Here is a 24,725-nt window from a genome sequence, read left to right on the forward strand (position 1 = left end):
TAACAGAGAAAGAAAATGCCAAATTATTACATGATGCTTTTTAAAACACTTTTATATATCACATGTGTCGTTATAGTTATGCAAATTCTTAAGGAGAAGTGATATCAATATTGTATATCATAGATTTGATATGAAATATGTAATAATTATATATCTATATAATTTTGTATAATCAATAAATCAAATTTTTGTATAAGCAAAACTGAACTCTCATTTTTAATTGTAGAAAAGGACAAGGATATCATATTTGATCTTGAGAGCAGTTCCCGTAGTGCTGACTCAACAGAAGAATGTCTCGACCATTCCTCACCCAAAGTTGACAATATCGTTAAATCCACTGGGTATGGTGTATATGTCATTGAAAGCAATAAGTTGTCACCTGGAGATGGTCCTGACACAGATTCCTCGTGTCTGTCAGACGAAGACTGCGATGAGACAGATACTGACAATATCTTTGGTAAACATTCTCAGTTGGAGAAAAATCAATCTCAACAAGCAACAGCTGTCAAGTATAAGCCAGACCGCAGTTGGATTAAAGAACGTGCTGAGACAGTTGATGAATCTGATGCAGTGGTGGGGTGTCCTGAGGATGAAGATCATCTCATACGGGAAACTATATCAGCCATTCATGGAGAAAGAACAGTAACTGCTGAACAACCTCAAATTTCACCATCAGAGATAGTATCCAAGGCAGGAGGGGACACTACTCTGTCCGAACTCCCACCTGACACTAAGCCATCAGTTTCTGATGACATCACAGACAATGGTGATATGGCTCCTTCTGGTGTGGAACTTGGTGTGCATCACCATTATATCAAAGAAAACATCCCTTGGAATCCAGGTACGGTGAAGAAACAATTAGAGGACATTGAGGGCAAGACAAAGGAAACATCAGATGACCCAGAAGCGGGAGATGATGGGGAATTAAACATGGAGCCATTAGCGACTGACCTGAAGTTATCTCCGGATGTGAGTCCAATTAAAGATGTGACGCCTTCAGACCCTTCAACTGATCAGGACAAAGTTGAGTCAGGAGAGGGTGTGAAGGCTCCCCTCAAACGATCAGCATCTGTGTATGAGATAGAGGATATCACACTCCCAGCAGGCATTGTCAGAAAAACTACCCAGGAAATAGAGGACCGTAGCTTGTAAGTCAGATTCTTATATTCCAAGAGAAAGTAAATATATATAAGATATAATAATTATTAACTTTTTTTCATAATTGCAAAGCAAGCTATCAGCTTATAATATTCACTCTTGTTGGCCCAGATGGATGTCTGTGAATGTGTTGTTGTGGGAGGAAATCAGAGTAAATTGGGGAAAACCCACATGGTCTGGCATGTGACCCCATATCTTTTCACACCCATAAAATAAATATTATCATGATACAAAAGTTTAAGACTGACATGTTTGTCATTGCAGACGAAGTGACAGTTCTCCTGAGATTCCAAACAAACCTTTGCAGCGATCATCCAGTTTGAAGGACGAAAGGGTAACACCCAAACGGAAGCGTTCTGAGCGACGGAAAACCTGTACTCCAATTGTTACGCCAAGCCCCACCCCCTCTACCACTCCTGTGACTACTCCACACTCATCCTACGATACAACACCTTGTAGTGAGATAAAAGAATTTGTTTTCCCATTGAATCAGATGACGAAGAGTTCTGATTCAGGGCAGATAACTACAGTATCACCTGACCCAGAGGGGACAAATGAGAGTCCAGGGGAGAATGTTGCTGTGTACAAGTTTGGTACTGAGGAAGTCCCTGTTGCTAAGGGCATTGTCAAAAAGCAAAAAATGGGTAAGCTGATCTGATCATTACTAAGAAATATCTAAATACACTATATCAGTTCACAAATGTTTAAATATTCCTAATTATTTGTATTTGTTAAAGACTTAAACTATGAAGTTTGTATACAATTCTCTGGCCATAACTTACTATGATATTGCTGGTGTTGTCATCACTGTGATTTCAAAAAGATACTGAAATTAAGATTGGACACCAATGGTGGGGTTGGGGAGTTAGTAGTAAAGGCATGTTAGTTCATGGAAAAATTGAGTTTCAGGGTCAATGTCGCCATTTCTATTTGTTTTTAGAAACATCCTTGTCAGCATTATAGTAGCTTTATTCCTTGAAGTCAAATGTTGAACAGCAAGGGGACTTGTGTTGTTTTTGATGCCATATTTTAATTGAATAATTGTAGCCTCCATGTTAATGATTTAGATAAACATATTTAATTTCATTCCTACATCATATTTACACCACTTGAATTTTGACTGTATAGCTTGAGAACTGTATGACATATTGCAGATTGTACAATCATTTTTTTTCCCTCACTGTTGCAGATATAGAACAAAAGACAAGGGAAAGAAACATGTCAGAGGCTCGAACACCTGATTCTGAAGATGTAGAGGGAAAGATTGTTTCTGGTAAAGCTGATGATACCAAAGACAATTCTGGTGCTTTTAAGTGTAAAGCCACTGTGCCTACATCTATAGACATTCCTAAAGTGATTGAAACAGGAAGTGGAGGAAATATGAATTCTGAAAAGGATGATATTCAGACTTCTGTAAAAGGTGGTACTGTGTTTTCTACATCACCTGTGTCTTCAAGAGACTCGGCGAGTCCCTCATCTCCACTTCTGAGAAAGAAACAAAAGACAAGCATTGACCTTGACAACAGCAGAAGATTTGACTCTGAAACCTTGGAACTCATTCGTGAAATTGGTTCAGCATTTCTCAATAATCCAGCAAAGACAGAAAAAGAGAAGGAGATCAGTGAACAGGAAGCTGTAGAAGGGGGCAGTCTTGTGAAATTCTTGGTGAGAAACATTGAGAAATCTACAAATGTTACCAAGAAGTCCCATATGAAAGAAATGGTGATAATAGATAAAGACACTGCTTCAGCTCAGCAGGAAAAGAAAAAGAAGCTATGGCGTTACAGCAGTCCAGCTGTGGAGCCACTAACACCACCAGGTGACCGACCTCGTGTCACCCATTCACACAGTAGTCCTGCTCTGGACGTCCCTTGTAGACATAAAGACGGGCATGTAGTAGCTGGGAGTGTCACAACCCCGTCTTCATCCCTCAGTATTGATCCCTCCCAATTTGTAAATACTGCTGTTCCCACCAATACTCAATCCACAACAACTGTGATAGAAACCCACGAGGACATTGCTGAGGGGAAGACAAAGGAGAAAGTGAAAGATCTGGTAGGCAAGTTTGAGCTTACTGACCTGGTTAAGGACCCAGGAGTTAAAGGGGCCACGCCTACAGAGGAACCCCTCCCTATGGTGTTAAAAGAAAATGACAATAGTAAACTTACAAATATGAAATCCCCTGTCCCCTCTAAAGATGAAATTGAAAGATTGCCATGCCCATGTTCCAGTGCTTCCGAGAGCTCATCCACCACTCCAGGAGAGGAAGAAACCGAAGATCAATCAGTGTCCGAACAATCAATAAAACTGCGTCAACTAAGGCAGAATCTACGCAAGACAAATGATCGACCTAAATCTGCTGAACATATACATAGGAGTAACAGTACCACAACAGGGGAGTCTGCCCCTCAGAGGCCACGCCTCAGACATGCCAACACTCTCCCTAGTCCCACAGAACTGGGGCCATCGACATTTTCATGGGAGGGTAAGAAAGTTAGAAAGTTACATGGCAAGTCTCATCCCTTGACAAAGCTGGAAACTAGGAGAGCAAGTCCATTTTATAACACTATGTGATTGTCTACCTATATGTTTTCCCACCATGTATGCATGTTTGCTGTAGTTTGTGTGATGTTGATGATTTCAAGGTTATTTGTTGGTGATAATTGACCTTGTGATAGCTAGGAAGGTCACAAATGGGTGTTTGGTATTGGCAGCGCTGGATTTGTATTATAGGGCTGCACTCGGCTAGATTCTAGTCAGTTCAACACTGTTTCACATTCTGTTACAACATTGTCTGTATTAAATTTTCATCTGACAACCTTCTTTGTTTTCAAATTTCTTTTCTTTAAAGAAATAGATGCACATGTTCTTACTTGCCAAAGATCTGTAAAATATGTTTCGATATTTTGAAATAGAATTACTTACATAAGAGCCAGATAGAAACTGTTAGACCAGTATGTATGTAGCAGAGTTACAACCTTTGAGTTGCAAACTCTGGCAGGAATTTTCAATATATCAGTTGTTCAGTGAAAGAAACTGTAGAATTGAAGAAGCTTACAAATTAGCTACCAGTGAGTTTACTTTCTCAGGTCAGTATAAAAGTGTGCCTCTAACACTTCTGAAAACTAATGAAGAAAAAAAGTATTGCAGTAAAGGAATGATTAAGGCAATGGCTTAATAGAGCCACATTGTAATTCAGTTAAAAAAAATCTAACTCGTCTAAAGAACTCTAGGCTTCGTTTAGAGCTACAACCGATAGAATTGAAATGATAACCTACTTTGAAGTTATAGGTAGGAAACCAAAACATGGCTTGTGAGGTCGTGAGGTCAAGTAGATGTTTTAATGGAACATCTCTGGTAATTTGTAGTGATACAGTGTTGGACTGATTAAATCTTAACAGGTGACCAAATCAACTTCTTCCATTCCATAACATTATCTACTTCATCTCTTATTAGAGCTTACATTGCCATATATAGTTGTATAATTGTAATACTATTAACTCTACATTAATGTAACATTACTAATACAATGTAATAGCATTATGCACTGCTGTAGAACTCATTTTGTGACCTTGGATTTTGAAAAAAAGTGAAGTAAGAGAATCTACATGTATTTACAGCAAATGAAGATTGAAAGTGCTTTCAGTTCAGTGTTGAGTATGTCTTGTTTAGAAGATGATCGAACTGTTGTTGGTTTCACTTAATCCTCCGGAAAGCCAGGCTAAGATCAAAGAGGAATATTTGGACCATGTGAAACAAATGAAATCTTTGCCTCCGTTAAGGATTTCAGATTGTCAGATTCTGATGTTTTGCACAACAGTAAATGTAGTTTCATCAGTTTAATGCAGGGCTAAACAGCTGATAATATGAATACAGTTGTGTCAGAATTAAAACCAAAACAGTTTCATATTGTCAAGTATTCAATCAATATTAATATAACTTTGTACAGATATACATAGATCAATAATTCCCTTTCATTTCATCTGACCAATAACATGTTAACCAAATAACACAACATTATTGTTCCATTCATGATCAATCTGCTCTACTCAACAGCACACCAGAAAATGTTGGGTTTTTTTGTTATTATAAAGAAGATGGTTTATTTTCTTTTACAAACGTTAATCATTTAGATGTCAACTCAGTATGAATTGTAAAACAAAGTTGATTTTTTCTTTGTTTTCTTAATTAGATGTTCTCAGTAATCTTTGTAATGCAATAACTCAACACAGGCGGAGGACTCTATTTCAGAAGACATCTGTGACTCATCATCAATCCATTATACATTCATACTGAAACTTGCAAACGACTGATAATCATTGATCAGTATGCAGTTTGAATCAGAAATACTTTTCCTATAGATTTGAACTGATTTTCTGTAAGTGTCAGAGGTCAGGTAGAAACCCCTAGGCCCATTGGTATGTTGTTAATTTACTGATTTCAAATGAAGGTTGAATGATTTTATATTAAAGGTAAAGATCTGATGTTTTCCTAAACATTATGAAATAGACTCTACATACTGTTTTCTGTATTAATATGAATTTTTAAACATGTTTAAACATATGGGTAAGAGAGCACTTTAAAACTTAACATATAGTCTATAGGACCAGTGAGTTAAATACACATGGCTGGATGACTTCTTGTCTGTTAAGGAACATAAATAAATCTAAAGTGTTTTTATTTTACAACAATTAGGAAAAAAGGTATTTCATTTGTTAATTTTTTTAAGGTGAGGAGGCTTTCATTACCATAATGTTATCAGTAAAAACAGAAAAACCAAAACTTTAACTAAAATATGTTTATTGATCGTTTATCAGATCTTTTTCATTTAGACTCTTCAATGTTTTTCCAACCTACTGCAAATGTATTTAATTTAACACTGTCATAATTTAGCACATAATCATTTATTGACAAATTACCGCAATGATGAATTTGTTCATCCACATTTGCTATACAAACAACATATAGACACTGCAGTTTGCAAAATCATATTTAAAACATAAAAGTGAAAAATGTTAAATTAAGATAACCCCTTACCCCTACATGTACATTACAGTAATTAGCTGTCTTGTACACTATTTGCGAACACACTGATGGAAGATGATCGGAACACCATAGTTCAGACAGGATTTACATTGCCAAGACCATGGACATAGAGAGTCAATTGAAAATATAGCATCAGAAATGGCCTACGTCGTATTTATCAGGTTTAATAATAAATAAAAAAGCAGGATTGAAATGTATTCAATTTTGACTGCACATCATAGAAAAAGTAAAACTGAAATGAATTTTATAGTTTCAAAAATTGTTTTAATTGGTATTATGACCAATTATTCTTGTCACAAAAGGAGATTTCTTGATTTGTTGTTAATCTGAAGTGGTGATGTAGTATAAACACCTTAGCAATAGTCAACTGCATTAACTTAACAACTTTAGTGTTTTGTTTGTTAAATGTTTGTCATTATTTTGAAATACTTCATGAACTGTTTGCTCTTAATTCTGTTGTAACATGACTTTGTCAATAGTTGTTGACTTTCAATAATTTCCGTTTGTTGTACATGTCGTTTGAATTACTGCAATTCTTTCTAACAGATTTGAAATATTCGTGAATTATTATGAATGAAACATACTGATAGTTAGAATCCATGTGAGATACTAGTACCCGATTCCTGTTTTATTTTAACGATGCCTTATCCTAGATCCAGCATTAAGAAATTGCCATCGTAATAGTATTGTTATAGTGAAATATCTGATTGGCTTCTACCTGGTGTGGAATAATAGTATGGAATGGGTGTGTTTCAATTGTTATTTTTCTTTAAATTTTTCACTTTGCATAAAAAGTTATATAATAACATGAATGAGCTAGTATTTTCTAGAAGTGGAAATCTTGATCAAAGATTAAGAAATCAATTGACCTTGTTTGTTGTTTTCACTTATTCCTATCCCTAATAGTCATGTATTTCACGCTATAGTTAGGGGTCATTCCTTGAGTCACTGATTTGGAAGGGAGGTCTGTATTAGGTTTTATTTGCCTGTAAAACCCAATCAACTGTGAAAAAAATAGCATTTTGAGAGATATACAGGTTTACAAACAAGAACAGAGATATACAGGTTTACAAACAAGAACAGAGATATACAGGTTTACAAACAAGAACAGAGATATACAGGTTTACAAACAAGAACAGAGATATACAGGTTTACAAACAAGAACAGAGATATACAGGTTTACAAACAAGAACAGAGATATACAGGTTTGCAAACAATAACAGAGATATACAGGTTTGCAAACAAGAACAGAGATATACAGGTTTACAAACAAGAACAGAGATATACAGGTTTACAAACAAGAACAGAGATATACAGGTTTACAAACAAGAACAGAGATATACAGGTTTACAAACAAGAACAGAGATATACAGGTTTACAAACAAGAACAGAGATATACAGGTTTACAAACACGAACAGAGATATACAGGTTTACAAACAAGAACAGAGATATACAGGTTTGCAAACAATAACAGAGATATACAGGTTTGCAAACAAGAACAGAGACATACAGGTTTACAAACAAGAACAGAGACATACAGGTTTACAAACAAGAACAGAGATATACAGGTTTACAAACACGAACAGAGATATACAGGTTTACAAACAAGAACAGAGATATACAGGTTTACAAACAAGAACAGAGATGTACAGGTATACCACGAAGAATAGAGATGTACAGGTTTACCACGAAGAATATCCTGTTGGCTTGAATGTTCACACAACTAATGATACATACAATTATTCCTTCTAATCTATTCTAAAGATTTGGGACATAGCAACAAATTGTGCTGTCTGTCTATTTGGCACCTTCTCCACTTTTCAAAATATTATTTGGCCAAAAAACCAAAAAAATGTCCCATCGAAATGACTGATAAATTCTAATTTCTTGAAAGTCCCATGGACAAGTGTTTAACTTCCGTTACCTTCAAGAAACATTACCTAAAAGAGTGATGATGTCTTGTACCATATCCACATTTTGGTAGCACATGTCACACCAGGACTCTTCTTCTGAGCAAATCTTCAGCTCATCAAAATGTGTCTATAGAAACATAATATCTTACTTAACATTAAAGTCCCATTATCATCAATATTACGTGTGAAACCTTTGAATTTGCTTGATTGTTGTAGCTTCGACACTTCATTACTTCCTTTCTGCTAATTACATGTACAGTTTAGTAGAGATCAGTGCTGAGTGATTGAAAGAGATCAGAGGGTAGATATTTTGTACAAATTAATTGTTTTGCTCTGTTTTATTGAATGACGTTTTAATGGCATTTTGTTTTTGTTTTTGTTTAGTTTTTTAAAAGACTCCATTACAGTTCTGGATGTTACATACACTATGTAAATGTACTCACAATCTCATTGGTACACATAAAATGTCAGGCTTCTGCAAAGCTTTTGTGATAATATTGTAAGAAAAGATCATATTTGTGGCCGAAGTTCAGCACATCTAAGTAACCATGGGGAACCACAACATGGTTTGAAGAGTTTCCTTGGTTACCTTAGAAACTGGACTTCTCATATCTCTGCTGGTCAGACCCTTGTAATCAGGGGATATTCGTCATCTTTATCATCTTTGCCGACTTTTAATGGTAGATAAGGAAATTCATCATAAAAAGAGTCCCTCATTGGATCTAGAATGAAGTCTGTTTTTTAATGCTGACATCTGGAAGTGGGTGGTATTCACATTCAGTAATAACTGTTATTTATTGATGAAAAGTACTTCTTTAACGCCTTCTCGTGGTTTTATTTAATATTACATAATACCAACAAAATTATGTATATTTTTGCATATAATATTAGCTGTCATCAGGTGCTTCAATTGTGCAATTAGTGGAATATTTATAACTTGTGGCAGTTTTGTAAAAGTAAATTTACATTTAATTAATAAAAATGTAATTAACATATAATCTGTTGAGTTTTATTCACTCTGTTTCCTGTTTTTAAGCATATAGTATGACAATTGATTTTAATGGAACTTTTCATCTGGTCGGGACTATTCCATTCATCCTTCTTGTTTGGGCTCTGAACTGATACAATTACATAACTGCATTTGTCGATGTTTGGAGAAATTGTACATCCTGCCATTTCTTACTCCAGATTCTGCGATGACGTCACGTATTAGTTAATGGCAAATGGAAGGTATATTCCTCCAAAGCAGCCTCGCATGATGCCCTTCATTTTGTCTGGAACATGGTACTGGGCCAGTGCCTTTCTTATTAAGCTGTGTTGGGACTGTGCTATATGCATTTGCCAGAACTAACCACACCACTGTTGGATCTCCGCGGTTCACCTTTGCCTCTCTGATCAGTTGACTTACCACGCTTATATTCTTCACAACCTCTATACACCTGTCTAGGTGGTTTCCTTACATTGGATTTTTTGGATGATCCACTGGCTAGATTCTTTCGGTTGGTCCCAAAAATGAGATCCGTTTCTCATTCTCACCTGAAGTCTTCAGGTCTTCTTTCACTTCTTCTTTCTGGCATTGTAGTGTCCTTAATATTCTGTCTTCGAGTACTGCTGCCGTAAACTTATAAGGATTTCACACAAATATTATCCTTTTCTTGATTTCCTCTCTCCGTGATTTCGTGATCCGCTCCGCTTTCCTAAGCTCTTTCAGTCGCTTCTTCAAGTGGTCACTCAGCTATCTCAACCCTTCTTCTCCTCATCTGTTCACTTCCCGTACAGTTTGTCAAACTTTCGCAGCTCTCCTCGGATCCGCTGTATCGCCCTCACCTTTCTGTTATGTGTTACAGCTGAATCATTACCTGAAAAAAACTCTGTCTTCGAGTCCCGAATCGTTCTTTCCCGATGATATACTCTAGTCTGGTTATTGACTCTATCTTTCGCTCTACATTACTAAGTAGTGATATTTTCATTTTCTTTTCCAGTACATCCTGAAATGCACCTCCCCCTTTTTGTCCATTGCTTGAAATTTCCCCATGCTAGTTGTCTGCTCTGTGGGAATTGATTTGTCCTCCGCTAGTTGCGTAGTGTCATTGAGCTATTCCGCAGGGACATGGAAGTTCTCAGTACTGTGGCGTGCTTCCTGACTGATCATGCTGCGTCTCACCAGCTTCTACTGCCTCATTGTCTCTATTGTCTTACACTTCGTTCTGGATTCTCAGTCCCTTCACATTCTGGCAATTTCCCCTCATTGACAGTTCACTGTTTCTCCTTTTTTAGAAATATAGACAATGAAATGTACCCATAGTATTGTGCACTTCAGGAATTCCTTTCATTAGCCAAGTGGGTGGTCGGGTGACGCAGTGGTAACGCCCTCGCCTTTCACCTTGCCGTCCGGGTCATCTGCTCTGCCACGTGGGTTTTCCCGGGTACTCCGGTTTCCTCCCACAGCTAGACCCCTCGCGCGCTTACATCCGGGCCAAGAAGAGTGATTAGTATAAGTTGAAATAACTTGTTTCAAAATGCTCTTATTTGTTACACCGGCAACGGTCGTCTGCGAACGTAAACAACTAATCATGGCGACGAGGAAGAACTTGCGACAAGAATTGTCGAGTTGGATGAAATAAAAGAAAAAAATCATACGATAAAAAGGTCATTTCATGACCACTTGATAGCATACCCCTAATAAGTCCTAGAGGCCTTCGGTTCTCTAGCTGGTATCGGGACTCTCGGGTTGATAAGGGACGCGATATCAAAATGGTCATATAATAATATCTAAATGCCCTACCCTGTCAAACAGACAAAGAAATATAATCCTTATGTATACCAGAATCTTTTAGAATGACTGTGTTCTATTAGAGAGAAATTAAGTTCGTGAAAAGACTCAAGTACGCCAGTCAACAAGGGAGGCGACAAATGTACTGCTGTCAATAATACTCTTTGCTTAAGTGATAAAGACCCGTCCCAAGATTCGTGCACCCTTCGCTCGACCCTTGTATTATATCAAGATGGCAGCGCAAGTTTTACTCGTCAGAGTTTTATCAAGCTTTTCAATTTCTTTAAGGATCGGCTATAATGAGAAAAGTACATGCAATTTCTTTAAGGATCGGCTATAATGAGAAAAGTACATGCAATTTCTTTAAGGATCGGCTATAATGAGAAAAGTACATGCAATTTCTTTAAGGATCGGCTATAATGAGAAAAGTACATGCAATTTCTTTAAGGATCGGCTATAATGAGAAAAGTACATGCAATTTCTTTAAGGATCGGCTATAATGAGAAAAGTACATGCAATTTCTTTAAGGATCGGCTATAATGAGAAAAGTACATGCAATTTCTTTAAGGATCGGCTATAATGAGAAAAGTACATGCAATTTCTTTAAGGATCGGCTATAATGAGAAAAGTACATGCAATTTCTTTTCGAGCTTATTATATTCGAGTTAGCATGCATTCCATCGTTTGAAAACAAGTCTATTAAAAAATTACTTTAAGTTTTTAAAACACCGCAATGACCTGTTTTTGCTAACATGAGACAAAGTGTTATCCTTTGCATAATTGTACAGATCGTCAGTCTTTGTAACGATGAATATCTCTGAATAAAAGGTTTGAAATGAGAGGTCGGACGGTCGAACACTAGGGACCCCCTTTCTAAGAGGTACAAGCCTGTAGTTATGAAACCAATTCAAAAGGCAGAGGTAACAGCTGGTATGTCCAACTGCTGACTCGCTACGTCCGTAAGCTCGCAGATTCCACAGCAACATTGAGTGACTCTAGGAAGTTTAAAACTAGCCATGCCCTGGCGGCAGCCCTCAAGGTGCAGCAGGACAGACTGGCATCCATAGTCCCAGCTGAAAGCATTCAGAAAGGGGTGGAAATGTCACCAAAGATAAATACAATTGGTCATAGATATTTATAAAATTACTTTCGAAATCTTACATATTATCATATGTATTATACATATTATATGGTATCACAGTTAACAGTTCTGTAATTTTCATTGTAAAGTGTATTTCTGATTTTAAAGTTAAATGATCAAACGTTAGCTTTGTTGAGTGAATGCAGGATTCGACATTTAAATAGGAAATACACCGTAGACAGATTAAAACGATTTGTAAAAGGTTGACATAATGAATCTTGGCTATGTATGAACATTTTAGCAGATTTATACAATCCACTCCAACAGATGGTGTTAAGTGAGATACCAAACCTTTATAACTCATGATCACGGCAGGTATATAATATGGTCGGGGTTTGGGAATTGCATGTAGCAGTACTATAAAAGATGCCGTTGAGACGCATTACTCACACAGGCATGCACGCTTATGGGGGAGAGAAGCGTGTTGCAGAATGGACAATTAATTAGTAGAGATAATGTGTAGTTTGTAATGATAACCGTACGTATTTAGACTTGGCTTAGTTTAAACTTTTCTCTAGACAGCTAGACTGTGCTCGTGGTATTTTCGAAAAGAAATCTAGCTGAGAGCAGAAAAATTACAACAGGTAATCAAATCTATAACCAATTGGTCCTTAAACCGAACATAGTATTCCAGTGAAGATATCTTCTCTCTCAACCATATCGAATCCCATCTCCTGAAAATTCTATAAAGAGATCAAGGGTTTGGACCAAAGATATCTAACCTAGATGCCGCACGGCCTATCCGCGACTGTTGACACAACGTGTCTGCAGCGCCGCCATCTTGGGAAGGTATTGTGTAGCGACACAATGGGCCTCATGCTAGAAATCACACTGAAAAAAGTGTAGCTCGGTCACTAGCCCACGTTTCAACACAAATAATCTTAAAGCTGAGAAAAAGTTCCATGCTGTAGTCATCTCAAAGTGGAGTTATCGGGAATCAAAATAAAAGAAAAAATAACGGAAATATCTAAAATGTAAAAATTATTGAAAAAATACATACTCCTCAGTTATTTTGCATAGGATAATTTTAACAATAAACTGACATATAATAACACCCTCCCCCCACCCCAACCCCCAATATACCCCAGATTTACGCAGTTTATTAAAGGTTATATCAGCATGCAGAACACTGAATGCAAAGTACCACACAGCAGTTAACAGCCTCTGACCATGAGATGCACGAATTAATAATATATATAGTCACATGCAGTGTGATTGTGGGAGTCTTAGTAAAAACATGAAACTAAGAGACATTTTCATTCATATTTTAATACATAACATTATGCATGATGAATCTGTAAAATGACACAAGAAAATCAGATGCACAATAAAAGTATGCCTTGATATTTATACGAGTAATTTATAAATAATAATAATCCCACTGGCTACTTTCTTGAATTTTGGTACATCAGGAATGAGGAGATCACAGCAAAACAATGTAAGGTAACATACAATCGGTCTCGCTTACAGGCGATTCTAATGAAATGCAGCATGTTGTTCGCCTTCACACTGAACATTCACATACATGTACAGAGAAGGTAAACCTATAATCCAATAACTGTTTGAAGTTGATGCAACAATAATTACATCATTCATGACAATAATGAAAACAAGTACAGTTTGACCTTGCTTGAAGTGCAAACTACTTTATCTTAAGTCCCATATTGCACCAGTCAAATACAAAGTATGTATAACACTCTCGACATATGCAGCACTGATACCATAAAACAGTCAACAAATCATGTCTTCTGTCTACATGTTCTGTATTCGTCACTAATAAGCCCAGGATAACTGTATATTGATAGTACTTCAAAAACCCCTTTCATAATTACTTGAAACACTTCCTGTTACAATGACATCTACCACTTATAACAATATGTATGTTGACAAGTCAAAATGAATAGGCCCTATCATACAAAGGTTAATCAGATAAGGCATACAGTGAAACGTCTTCTGTTTATGACAGCTTGTACAATACCTTCCCAAGAAGGCGGACCGAGACATGTCACAGGCGCCGTCGCGCGGCATCTAGGATTAGATATAAATGGTTTGGGCATCCTCACTACAGGGGTTGCGATCATTATCGCTCTCTGCACCGCCGGAACATGTAGCTGCCATGTCAAATTTTAAGGCAGGAGGGAAAAATACGCTGCAGTGTACCATGGTATCCCGCCGTTACTTTTTTAAAAAGTAAGTAATTGCCCCCTGGACCACGACAACGCAGTCATGCTGACAACGTGAGGCCAATCGATACTACAAACAAGTTTAGATATTTATCAACGCCGCAAGACTAATTTCCCGGATTAAATTCTTTCATACCGTTGTTTCAGGGATGCATATTACGAACGTTGAATTATATTTTAAATCCGTGGTAATACACAGAGAGATTAGAGCGCTGTAGCGAAGAAATTCAAGTTAACTAGCTTAGCCAGTGTACTCCATCCGTCTCCAAAAGCACACAACTAACTTTTCCAATAAATAGTATTAGCGCTTAGAATATTCTAAACCCGTGCTATTAAAAAGCTTGATGATTTTAAAATTTATTGTGCTAACTGAAGTACCATCTTCCATTGTATACCACTCTCTGTCCGAAATAGCACAGTGGAGAAAAGCATCATTAAATTGATGACATTAAAGGGCTGAGTAGTTTACCGATTGAGTCTCTGACTCGCGTCACTTTTGTGATCCGTCACTTTTCATTCATTAGTTTCACTTTTCTCAAAGGCCGGAAAGGTGGCTTTGGTCTCTAATGCGGAAACCACCCTAACTACATTAGAAAGGCACAGGTAAATAAAATTAGATAAGAGCAATAAGTAGAGAGGAGTTCGCGGATTCAAGGCTCAGTGAACAAACACAAAAGTTAATACCAAGGATTTGAAGTCACCAGTGGCAGAACAATCATTTGCAGAACGCGTACGTTATGTACAAGTCGGATTCCTCTGTTCCGGTGTTAAACAATAAAACTATAAATGCTCTTTTGAGGTTTTTAAAAAGTAGTATCTGTAGTAGTTGTTGTAGACATCTTTCACATTGTTGATTAATTTATGGAAAGTATCTTTGATACGATGGGGAGGTCGATCAGTAAGTTGCGATAACATAACGTAACGGAAAACAGCCGGATCTCTTGGCAACACCTCTGTTCATCACTTCGTGTGGTGAAGCAGGGACGTCCCTGGGTGAAGTGACATAAAGCCTGACGCTCTACCGACTGAGTTATCGTATACCCGAGCAATTATTCACTAAATGGTCCACCGGAAAAGAAAAGAAAACATGAATATCTCTTTTTACTCAAATATACCGTTTAAATACCAATATCGTGTATTCAGCATCCTTAAAAATTTACAGAAATATGCAGAGTTGTCTTTCCTTGGCTATAGGCGTCACTTCCGGATGTAGTAATCTTGGAGAAGTTGTCATGAAAGAGAAGATTGAGGAAGCGAATGCGAGTGTCTATTCTTAATGAGGTCAGTGAAGTATGATTTGTGTATGCAGAAATTTTCTTGTATACCATTCCCATATCAGAAAACGTCGCCATGATAATTTAAATTCGAGTTTGTGTTCTCCGTCGTTGATTTATGAGTCATGACCAGCTGGCAGGTTCATGTACACATATAAACATAACTATTTGACACTAGACAGGTCAGGGGAAAAGTACAATTTTCGCTGTTATAGTGATATTCCATGAAAAACTATATTTAACTAGATGAAGGGAAGTCCTAATTTCGCTGTTATAGTAATATTCCATTAAAAGCTATATTTAACTAGATGAAGGAAACTACTAATTTCGCTGTTATAGTAATATTCCATTAAAAGCTATATTTAACTATGTAGACATGCTTAGTTCAATAACTAAGGTCGATTATTAATAAAAACACCTGATCTTATACGTATACAGTTATAATTTCATTATCATTACATAGCTGAACATCTTGTAGAATATAGGTGTCCCTTTCATATGGAAGGTAACGTTACATTATAGGACACTATTTATATCTCTTATAAAGGCAGCAAATTTTAGGATAACTTCACTTCTCCTTGATGGACATAACGGCTATGGTCAGTGTGATCAGTGGTACGTCAACAGCCTTGAAGTGAATAGGGTAATGATAGATAGTCTGAAAATACTTGACAAACGCAAAAGCAAACACATGGGCCTTGTTTCCAGTCCCTCTTTTTACGTTCCTGGCTACATGTGATTAAAAACAAGGGTCAAGGTACATTCAGTGGTTGGGAAGTAAGGCAGAATACACACACACACACACACACACACACACACACACACACACACACACACACACACACACACACACACACACACACACACACACACACACACACACACACACACACACACACACACACACACACACACACACACACACACACACACACACACACACACACACACACACACACACACACACACACACACACACACACATATATATATATATTTATCAGTACACACCCAAACACAATCAATACAAATATAGTTGGGTACAATGTAATTCTTTTATATATTCAAGCTCTTTGGTTATATGCTTGTATGTTCAGGATCGTCAACTGTTAATACTATCATTACTCAATATATCATTTTAGGAATGTGTACAGCACACAGCATAATTTTTTATTTTTTGTTCTAGCAAACAGACTTATTTTGAAAGAAAAACCAACCAATAAATTGTATTCAACATTTGAGTTGAGTATAAAAGGTTTCATTACATAGATTTGACAAGAAATCTTATTTTTGCCTATGAATAGATATGTTTTATCTGGCTTGTAAAAAAACAGAGAGACACAGGATTCTATCTCTTTCTTTTTTTCTTGAATAGGAATCTTAACACACCTGGTCTACATTTCTGAGAAGTTACCATTGAAATACCATATTCCAATATGTATGGGCACTTCACAGCAGATCAGGATAGAGGATCAAACTCTCCTCGAACTCAGGCTCCAGTCTTGAAATGTGATGAAGCTGCTGCTGTAGCTATACTGCAACATCTCAACAAAGAGGAGCTCATGAATCTTCTGGATAATGATGACAAACTACAAGACATCATTTCAGACCTTCCTCAGGTACATTTTCATGTCTACCAAGGAGATTTCCTCTAAATCTTTATTGTCAAATACACAAATCATATCATATAATACTATGTGTTGGAGAAAGAGATGGATGAACTGATGTGGAATACACAATTAAGAGTGACATGTATACATTTATATATGTTAAATGTCTTTGTTTGGAAATGTTATTATTTAACATATACCGTAGAGTCACATCTTAAAAAACAGAAAAAAATGTTTGCCTACGCCTAGTTCAAGCAAGAAACTTTATTTATGGTAATGACCAAATGACAATATATGAATGAGTTGTATAATTAAATGCATGTCTCTCAAGTGGCTTGAAGAAAAATGATGTGACAATGACTGATGCTTTTGGTGGAGATAAAGAAAGAAAATTCTTGAAAATGAATAGAGAATTTTAATTCCAAGGCAGAAATATTCAAGAGAGCATTGCGCTAATGTTTGTTTCCTCAGTATCAAATCTCCTTGTACCAAAAACCTCACTCTAGCAGGGTTTTCCATAAGAGCCGGTCGCCGGCCAATTTGACCAGCTACTTTGATCATTTGGCCGCCTACACCAATCCAGTTCCGTAATAATGTTCCGTACACGACTACACGTACATGGCAGGCCAGCCTCCTACTTTCACTACACAGCCTACTACTAACAAAATTATGGAAAACCCTGCTCTAGAGATATGTAATTTATATCTACTTGTATATGTTAGTAGAGTATTTTTCCAGTTTGAACGGTGGCTTTAAGTATCGGTATTTGGGCTTTCTAAACTAGTGTCTAAATGTTGTGAAGTATTTTTAGCCCACCATCTATCTAATAGATGGTGGGTTATTCAAATCGCCCTGCGTCCGTGGTCCGTCCATCCGTAAACAATTCTTGTTACCGCTATTTCTGGAAAAGTACTGGATGGATCTTTCTCAAATTTCATATACAGGTTCCCCTTGGTCCCTAGTTGTGCATTGTACCTTTTTTGAACTGATTCGCATTCAAGATGGCCGACAGGTGGCCATCTTGGATTTTGGAAGTAAAAGTTTGTTACCGCTATTTCTGGAAAAGTGCTGGATGGATCTTTCTCAAATTTCATATGCAGTTTCCCCTTGGTCCCTAGTTGTGCATTGTACCTTTTTTGGACTGATTCGAATTCAAGATGGCCGACAGGTGGCCATCTTTGATTTTGGAAGTAAAAGTTTGTTACCGCTATTTCTGAGAAAGTACTGGATGGATCTTCCTCAAATTTCATATGCAGTTTCCCCCTTGGTCCCTAGTTGTGCATTGTACCTTTTTTGGACTGATTCGAATTCAAGATGGCCGACAGGCAGTCATCTTGGATTTTGGAAGTAAAAGTTTGTTACTGCTATTTCTGGAAAAGTGCTGGATGGATCTTTCTCAAATTTCATATGCAGTTTCCCCTTGGTCCCTAGTTGTGCATTGTACCTTTTTTGGACCGATTCGAATTCAAGATGGCCGACAGGTGGCCATCTTTGATTTTGGAAGTAAAAGTTTGTTACCGCTATTTCTGAGAAAGAACTGGATGGATCTTCCTCAAATTTCATATGCAGTTTCCCCCTTGGTCCCTAGTTGTGCATTGTACCTTTTTTGGACTGATTCGAATTCAAGATGGCCGACAGGTGGCCATCTTTGATTTTGGAAGTAAAAGTTTGTTACTGCTATTTCTGGAAAAGTACTGGATGGATCTTCCTCAAATTTCATATGCAGTTTCCCCCTTGGTCCCTAGTTGTGCATTGTACCTTTTTTGGACTGATTCGAATTCAAGATGGCCGACAGGCAGTCATCTTTGATTTTGGAAGTAAAAGTTTGTTACTGCTATTTTTTGGAAAGTACTGGATGGATCTTACTCAAATTTCATATGCAGTTACCCCTTAGTCCCTAGTTGTGCATTGTACCTTTTTTGGACTGATTCGAATTCAAGATGGCCGACAGGCAGCCATCTTGGATTTTGGAAGTAAAAGTTTGTTACTGCTATTTCTTGGAAAGTACTAGATGGATCTTTCTCAAATTTCATATGCAGTTTCCCCTTGGTCCCTAGTTGTGCATTGTACCTTTTTTGAACTGATTCGCATTCAAGATGGCCGACAGGTGGCCATCTTTGATTTTGGAAGTAAAAGTTTGTTACCGCTATTTCTGGAAAAGTGCTGGATGGATCTTTCTCAAATTTCATATGCAGTTTCCCCTTGGTCCCTAGTTGTGCATTGTACCTTTTTTTGACTGATTCGAATTCAAGATGGCCGACAGGTGGCCATCTTTGATTTTGGAAGTAAAAGTTTGTTACCGCTATTTCTGAGAAAGTACTGGATGGATCTTCCTCAAATTTCATATGCAGTTTCCCCCTTGGTCCCTAGTTGTGCATTGTACCTTTTTTGGACTGATTCGAATTCAAGATGGCCGACAGGCAGTCATCTTTGATTTTGGAAGTAAAAGTTTGTTACTGCTATTTCTGGAAAAGTGCTGGATGGATCTTTCTCAAATTTCATATGCAGTTTCCCCTTGGTCCCTAGTTGTGCATTGTACCTTTTTTGGACCGATTCGAATTCAAGATGGCCGACAGGTGGCCATCTTTGATTTTGGAAGTAAAAGTTTGTTACCGCTATTTCTGAGAAAGTACTGGATGGATCTTCCTCAAATTTCATATGCAGTTTCCCCCTTGGTCCCTAGTTGTGCATTGTACCTTTTTTGGACTGATTCGAATTCAAGATGGCCGACAGGTGGCCATCTTTGATTTTGGAAGTAAAAGTTTGTTACTGCTATTTCTGAGAAAGTACTGGATGGATCTTCCTCAAATTTCATATGCAGTTTCCCCCTTGGTCCCTAGTTGTGCATTGTACCTTTTTTGGACTGATTCGAATTCAAGATGGCCGACAGGCAGTCATCTTTGATTTTGGAAGTAAAAGTTTGTTACTGCTATTTTTTGGAAAGTACTGGATGGATCTTACTCAAATTTCATATGCAGTTACCCCTTAGTCCCTAGTTGTGCATTGTACCTTTTTTGGACTGATTCGAATTCAAGATGGCCGACAGGCAGCCATCTTTGATTTTGGAAGTAAAAGTTTGTTACTGCTATTTCTTGGAAAGTACTAGATGGATCTTTCTCAAATTTCATATGCAGTTTCCCCTTGGTCCCTAGTTGTGCATTGTACCTTTTTTGGACTGATTCGAATTCAAGATGGCAGACAGGTGGCCATCTTGGATTTTGAATGTAAAAGTTTGTTACTGCTATTTCTTGGAAAGTACTGTATGGATCTTTCTCAAATTTCATATGCAGGTTCCCTTTGGTTCCTAGTTGTGCATTACATCTTTTTGGACGGATCCGAAATCGAGATGGCTGACAGGCAGCCATCTTGGATTTTGAGAGTAAAATCTTGTTACTGCTATATCTGAGGAAGTACTGGATGGATCCTTCTGATATTTCATAGATATTGGTTTTCCTTGGTCCCTAGTTGTTCATTGTACCTTTTTTGGACTGATTTGAAATCAAGGTGGCCCACAGGCAGCCATCTTGGATGTCGACAGTAATACAGCACAAGCATATTGTCCATTATCCACCTGTAACTGACTGCTATCTAATAATACTTTGGGATCTTTTTCAAATGATATTTGCTAATAGGTGCTTAGTAAAAATATCTTGTGCCATCATTGAGTACATTCAATGAAGACCGGTTCATGAACATTTACAACACCTGTAACAAACAAAAAAAAATAAACAAATCTTCAAGAACTGAAAACAGATCCTCAAATGGTGGGCGCCAAGATCCCTCTGGGATCTCTTGTTTCATTGGTACATGCATCAGTATCATCAAAGATACTACTTTATTCACAACAGGTGAAGAACATTCAGACAGAGAGAGAGATGTTGATGGCACAGAACAAGAGTGTGGCTGAATATAATATTAGTGTAATGCCCAAACTGGAGACTCAAAAGAGGAAACTTGCAACAAACTATGAAGATGCTAATAGCCTCAAAACAGCTTTAGCCATGGACAAATCTAAGTTAGGTATGCTTGACAGAGTTGATAGTTCAGAAGGATGTTGGACTGGAGCTCTTATGATTATAATCATTATTTATGGATACATTAACTTAGTTAACTGGGAACATGTTTAAAACTAAGTATATTAACCAATTGTTAGAAACCCACGAGATTCTGCTTTGTTGTTTGTGTCAAACAACAGAGCACAGTTTTGTTGGCTTCCGATATTGATACAATGTATTAACTATAATATTGTAAAATGGATATAATTAGAGATGAGATGAGTACTCTAAGGATGTTGGAGTATGTATACTTATATCAATTAAACAATTGAAACAGTTTCACAGATTATGATTTGAGTGAGATCGAACCATATTTCTCTTGATAACTTACATAATTCCAGAGTCAAATAACTATTTCACTGAAATACAAAAAGAGTTAAAGTTTAAAAAAATTGTACCTTCCACCTCCATAGTCTTTCCAAATCGGCTTGTTTCTGTGTTCTAGATGTCTTAAGAAGAGAGCAATCTTTAGACACAGTCTGTGTGTTACTACAAACAGCTGCAGCAAAGACGGAGGAAGAAGCTGAGGTGAGATTGATGTGTCTTTGCCTTTAGTGTACAGCATCAAACAAATTGGTGCTTTTTTAATTGAATGGTATTTTAAATCGTTTTGTTTGTGCAAACTTGTAAAGTCAGTTTTACATAAATGACCAAATATGATAACAAAATGTAAAAATGTTATGACTGAATACATATGAATTATCAAAGATGAAAATAAAAAAATAAAAAAAGAACAAATGAGACACCAGCCAAACAAAGCATGTCTGCAAACTGCTTGTAAAAATCAGTTTGTATCAATTTAATGATAGTTATCAAAATATGATGAGATATTTGATAAGTACATGATAGTATTATAAAATATGAAATTTTTGCGGTAAAATATATTTTTTGTATATTTACAGGAAATTTCAGACCAATTTTTTGACAGAAAAATGGATGTGGAAACTTTCTTGGAACAATATTTAAGCAAAAGGACTCTTTCACATTTGCAACAAGTGAAGTCACAAAAGCTCACTGAACTTATTCGTTCTCAATCTACTCAAGCTCCAGAGAGCAATCAACAAACCAACTACAACTGGGGGTCTGGACCCAGAGGTGGTAACTACCCAACCCCACCTCCAGTAGCCCAGCCGAGTGCAGCACTGCCCTACCCTAGTGGACCTTCATACCATTCAGGGGGATCTTTTCAAATGCCCCATGGTGGATATTATAACCATAGGTGATGGGGGAAAATGCTCAGATATAACATTTTAGTCTTCAAATAGACATATTTTTTTGTGAATGTTGAATTGTTATCATTTGAGTATTGTATATTATTATTCACTTTAATGACTAAGACTTAAAATTAGGAGTAGAAGTTAATTTTTTTCATGATAGATAAATTCTTGTTCATACATACATATATGATATGGTTATAGTGAAAATTGATGGATATTATTATAAAATGCACTTTTTTATCATGTGAGACATGTTTAATGATTATTTTGTGCTTTTGTTTTGTTTTCATTTTCTTGATACATTATTTTTTGTGATATATTGTATACATTCTGTTTTAATGAGGAAGATTGAACAGATATTGATACAAAAATTGTCACCTCAACAGAATTATTTCATTAGCATATATTAATGTGTTTAATTTGGTTAAATTTCACATTTTACGTGGCCATGGATATCACTGAATGTCATAAAAAGTTTGCTAAACCAGATTTCAATTAAAACAATCTAATAATAAACACCGGTTTGAGAGCTTTGTTTTTTTTTGAGAGTGTTGCACCTCTGACTCAAGATGTTTGACCTGTGACTCCAGGGCCCGTATTCATGAAATCATTCTCAAGTTCAAGCATAGATTTTGTGCTCAAGCAGACTTTTTTATAATTCGCCTAAATCATATAAAATAATACAAATGTCAAATATAAACTTTGAATATACCTTTGACTTGAAGTCCTTTCAATTCTTTTTAATCTTTGGCAAAATCAGTCTTATTTATCAACTTTTAACTTAAACAAGTCAAAAGACTTGAGCACAAAATTCATGCTTGAGCATGAGAACTGTTTCATGAATACAGGCCGAGGTGTTAGACTTCTGACTCCAGGTGTTGGACCTCTGACTCCAGGTGTGTAGACCTCTGACTCCAGGTGTTTAGACTTCTGACTCCAGGTGTTGGACCTCTGACTCCAGGTGTTTAGACCTCTGACTCCAGATGTTTAGACCTCTGACTCAAGGTGTTTAGACCTCTGACTCCAGGTGTTAGACTTCTGACTCCAGGTGTTGGACCTCTGACTCCAGGTGTTGGACCTCTGACTCCAGGTGTTTAGACCTCTGACTCCAGGTGTGTAGACCTCTGACTCAAGGTGTTTAGACCTCTGACTCCAGGTGTGTAGACCTCTGACTCCAGGTGTTTAGACCTCTGACTCCAGGTGTTTAGACCTCTGACTCCAAGTGTTTAGACCTCTGACTCCAGGTGTGTAGACCTCTGACTCCAGGTGTTTAGACTTCTGACTCCAGGTGTTGGACCTCTGACTCAAGGTGTTTAGACCTCTGACTCAAGGTGTTTAGACCTCTGACTCCAGGTGTGTAGACCTCTGACTCCAGGTGTTTAGACCTCTGACTCCAGGTGTTGGACCTCTGACTCAAGGTGTTTAGACCTCTGACTCCAGGTGTGTAGACCTCTGACTCCAAGTGTTTAGACCTCTGACTCCAGGTGTTTAGACCTCTGACTCCAAGTGTTTAGACCTCTGACTCCAGGTGTTTAGACCTCTGACTTCAGGTGTTTAGACCTCTGACTCCAGGTGTTGGACCTCTGACTCAAGGTGTTTAGACCTCTGACTCAAGGTGTTTAGACCTCTGACTCAAGGTGTTTAGACCTCTGACTCCAGGTGTTAGACTTCTGACTCCAGGTGTTGGACCTCTGACTCTAGGTGTTGGACCTCTGACTCAAGGTGTTTAGACCTCTGACTCAAGGTTTTTAGACCTCTGACTCCAGGTGTTGGACCTCTGACTCCAGGTGTTAAGACCTCTGACTCAAGGTGTTTGACCTCTGACTCCAGGTGTTGCATCTTTTTAGAGGACTTGTTGGTAGTTGTACAGAACAAATAAGAAAGGACTCGTCACAAGATCATTTCAGCAACAGTAATATCTGCACCTTTTCAGATCACAGGAGACAGTTTTATATGCAAGTGGTATGTCTTAGTGCAGAAGACCTACAGATTACCCAATCTAACTGCAATTTTTTAGGTCATCTGACCTGAAGTGTCAGGATGAGCTATAGCCATTGTTTGTTCGCCGTGAGTCATCCGCTGTGCATAAATTTCCATTCAAATGAGTTCTTTCAACCAAAAGACCTAGGGTGCTTAAATTGGGCATGCAGTATGATGTGATGAAGGGCTACCAAGTTTGTGAAAAAGAATGGTCTTGACTTGCTTTCAAGGTCACAGCGGTCATATATGTTAAAGTTTTTAACGACTTCTCAATAACTTAATAACTTAATGGGACGAAGGGCTATCAAAATTGTTAAATTGTCAGTCATTTAAACAAACATGGTTGCTCTTCATCCCATCATGCTACAGGCAAA

General features: G+C 37.3%; 2 protein-coding genes across 2 annotated transcripts in view; both read left to right on the plus strand.

Moving 5' to 3' along the window:
- Positions 1–9,116, plus strand: part of LOC132556845 (protein phosphatase Slingshot homolog 1-like) — a 56,727-nt gene extending 47,611 nt beyond the window's left edge. Inside the window, exons 16-18 of the mRNA XM_060221280.1 lie at positions 227–1,148; positions 1,423–1,802; positions 2,348–9,116. Of these exons, the coding sequence (XP_060077263.1) occupies positions 227–1,148; positions 1,423–1,802; positions 2,348–3,732 (2,687 nt within the window). The 3' untranslated portion in view covers positions 3,733–9,116. The remainder of the gene's footprint in view (positions 1–226; positions 1,149–1,422; positions 1,803–2,347) is intronic.
- Positions 9,117–15,415: 6,299 nt separating this feature from the next.
- Positions 15,416–22,887, plus strand: LOC132556850 (vacuolar protein sorting-associated protein 37C-like). The gene is made up of 5 exons (XM_060221286.1): positions 15,416–15,496; positions 16,865–17,108; positions 20,948–21,119; positions 21,600–21,682; positions 22,057–22,887. The coding sequence occupies exons 2-5, from the start codon at positions 16,926–16,928 to the stop codon at positions 22,375–22,377; spliced, it is 759 nt and encodes a 252-aa protein (XP_060077269.1). The 5' UTR covers positions 15,416–15,496; positions 16,865–16,925; the 3' UTR covers positions 22,378–22,887.
- The last annotated feature ends 1,838 nt before the right edge of the window (positions 22,888–24,725 follow it).

The sequence above is a fragment of the Ylistrum balloti genome, unplaced genomic scaffold (genome assembly GCF_031769215.1).
Source record: "Ylistrum balloti isolate Yb309-2 unplaced genomic scaffold, AGI_CSIRO_Ybal_v1 Utg370594, whole genome shotgun sequence".
In the NCBI taxonomy this organism is placed as follows: domain Eukaryota; kingdom Metazoa; phylum Mollusca; class Bivalvia; order Pectinida; family Pectinidae; genus Ylistrum; species Ylistrum balloti.

Excerpts from the sequence above, each read along its gene's own strand:
- LOC132556850 (XM_060221286.1), top strand. The coding sequence starts at position 16,926 with ATGTATGGGCACTTCACAGCAGATCAGGATAGAGGATCAAACTCTCCT. Across the intron at positions 17,109-20,947 it reads TCATTTCAGACCTTCCTCAG|GTGAAGAACATTCAGACAGA; the intron begins GTACATTTTCAT and ends TATTCACAACAG. Across the intron at positions 21,120-21,599 it reads CATGGACAAATCTAAGTTAG|ATGTCTTAAGAAGAGAGCAA; the intron begins GTATGCTTGACA and ends TCTGTGTTCTAG.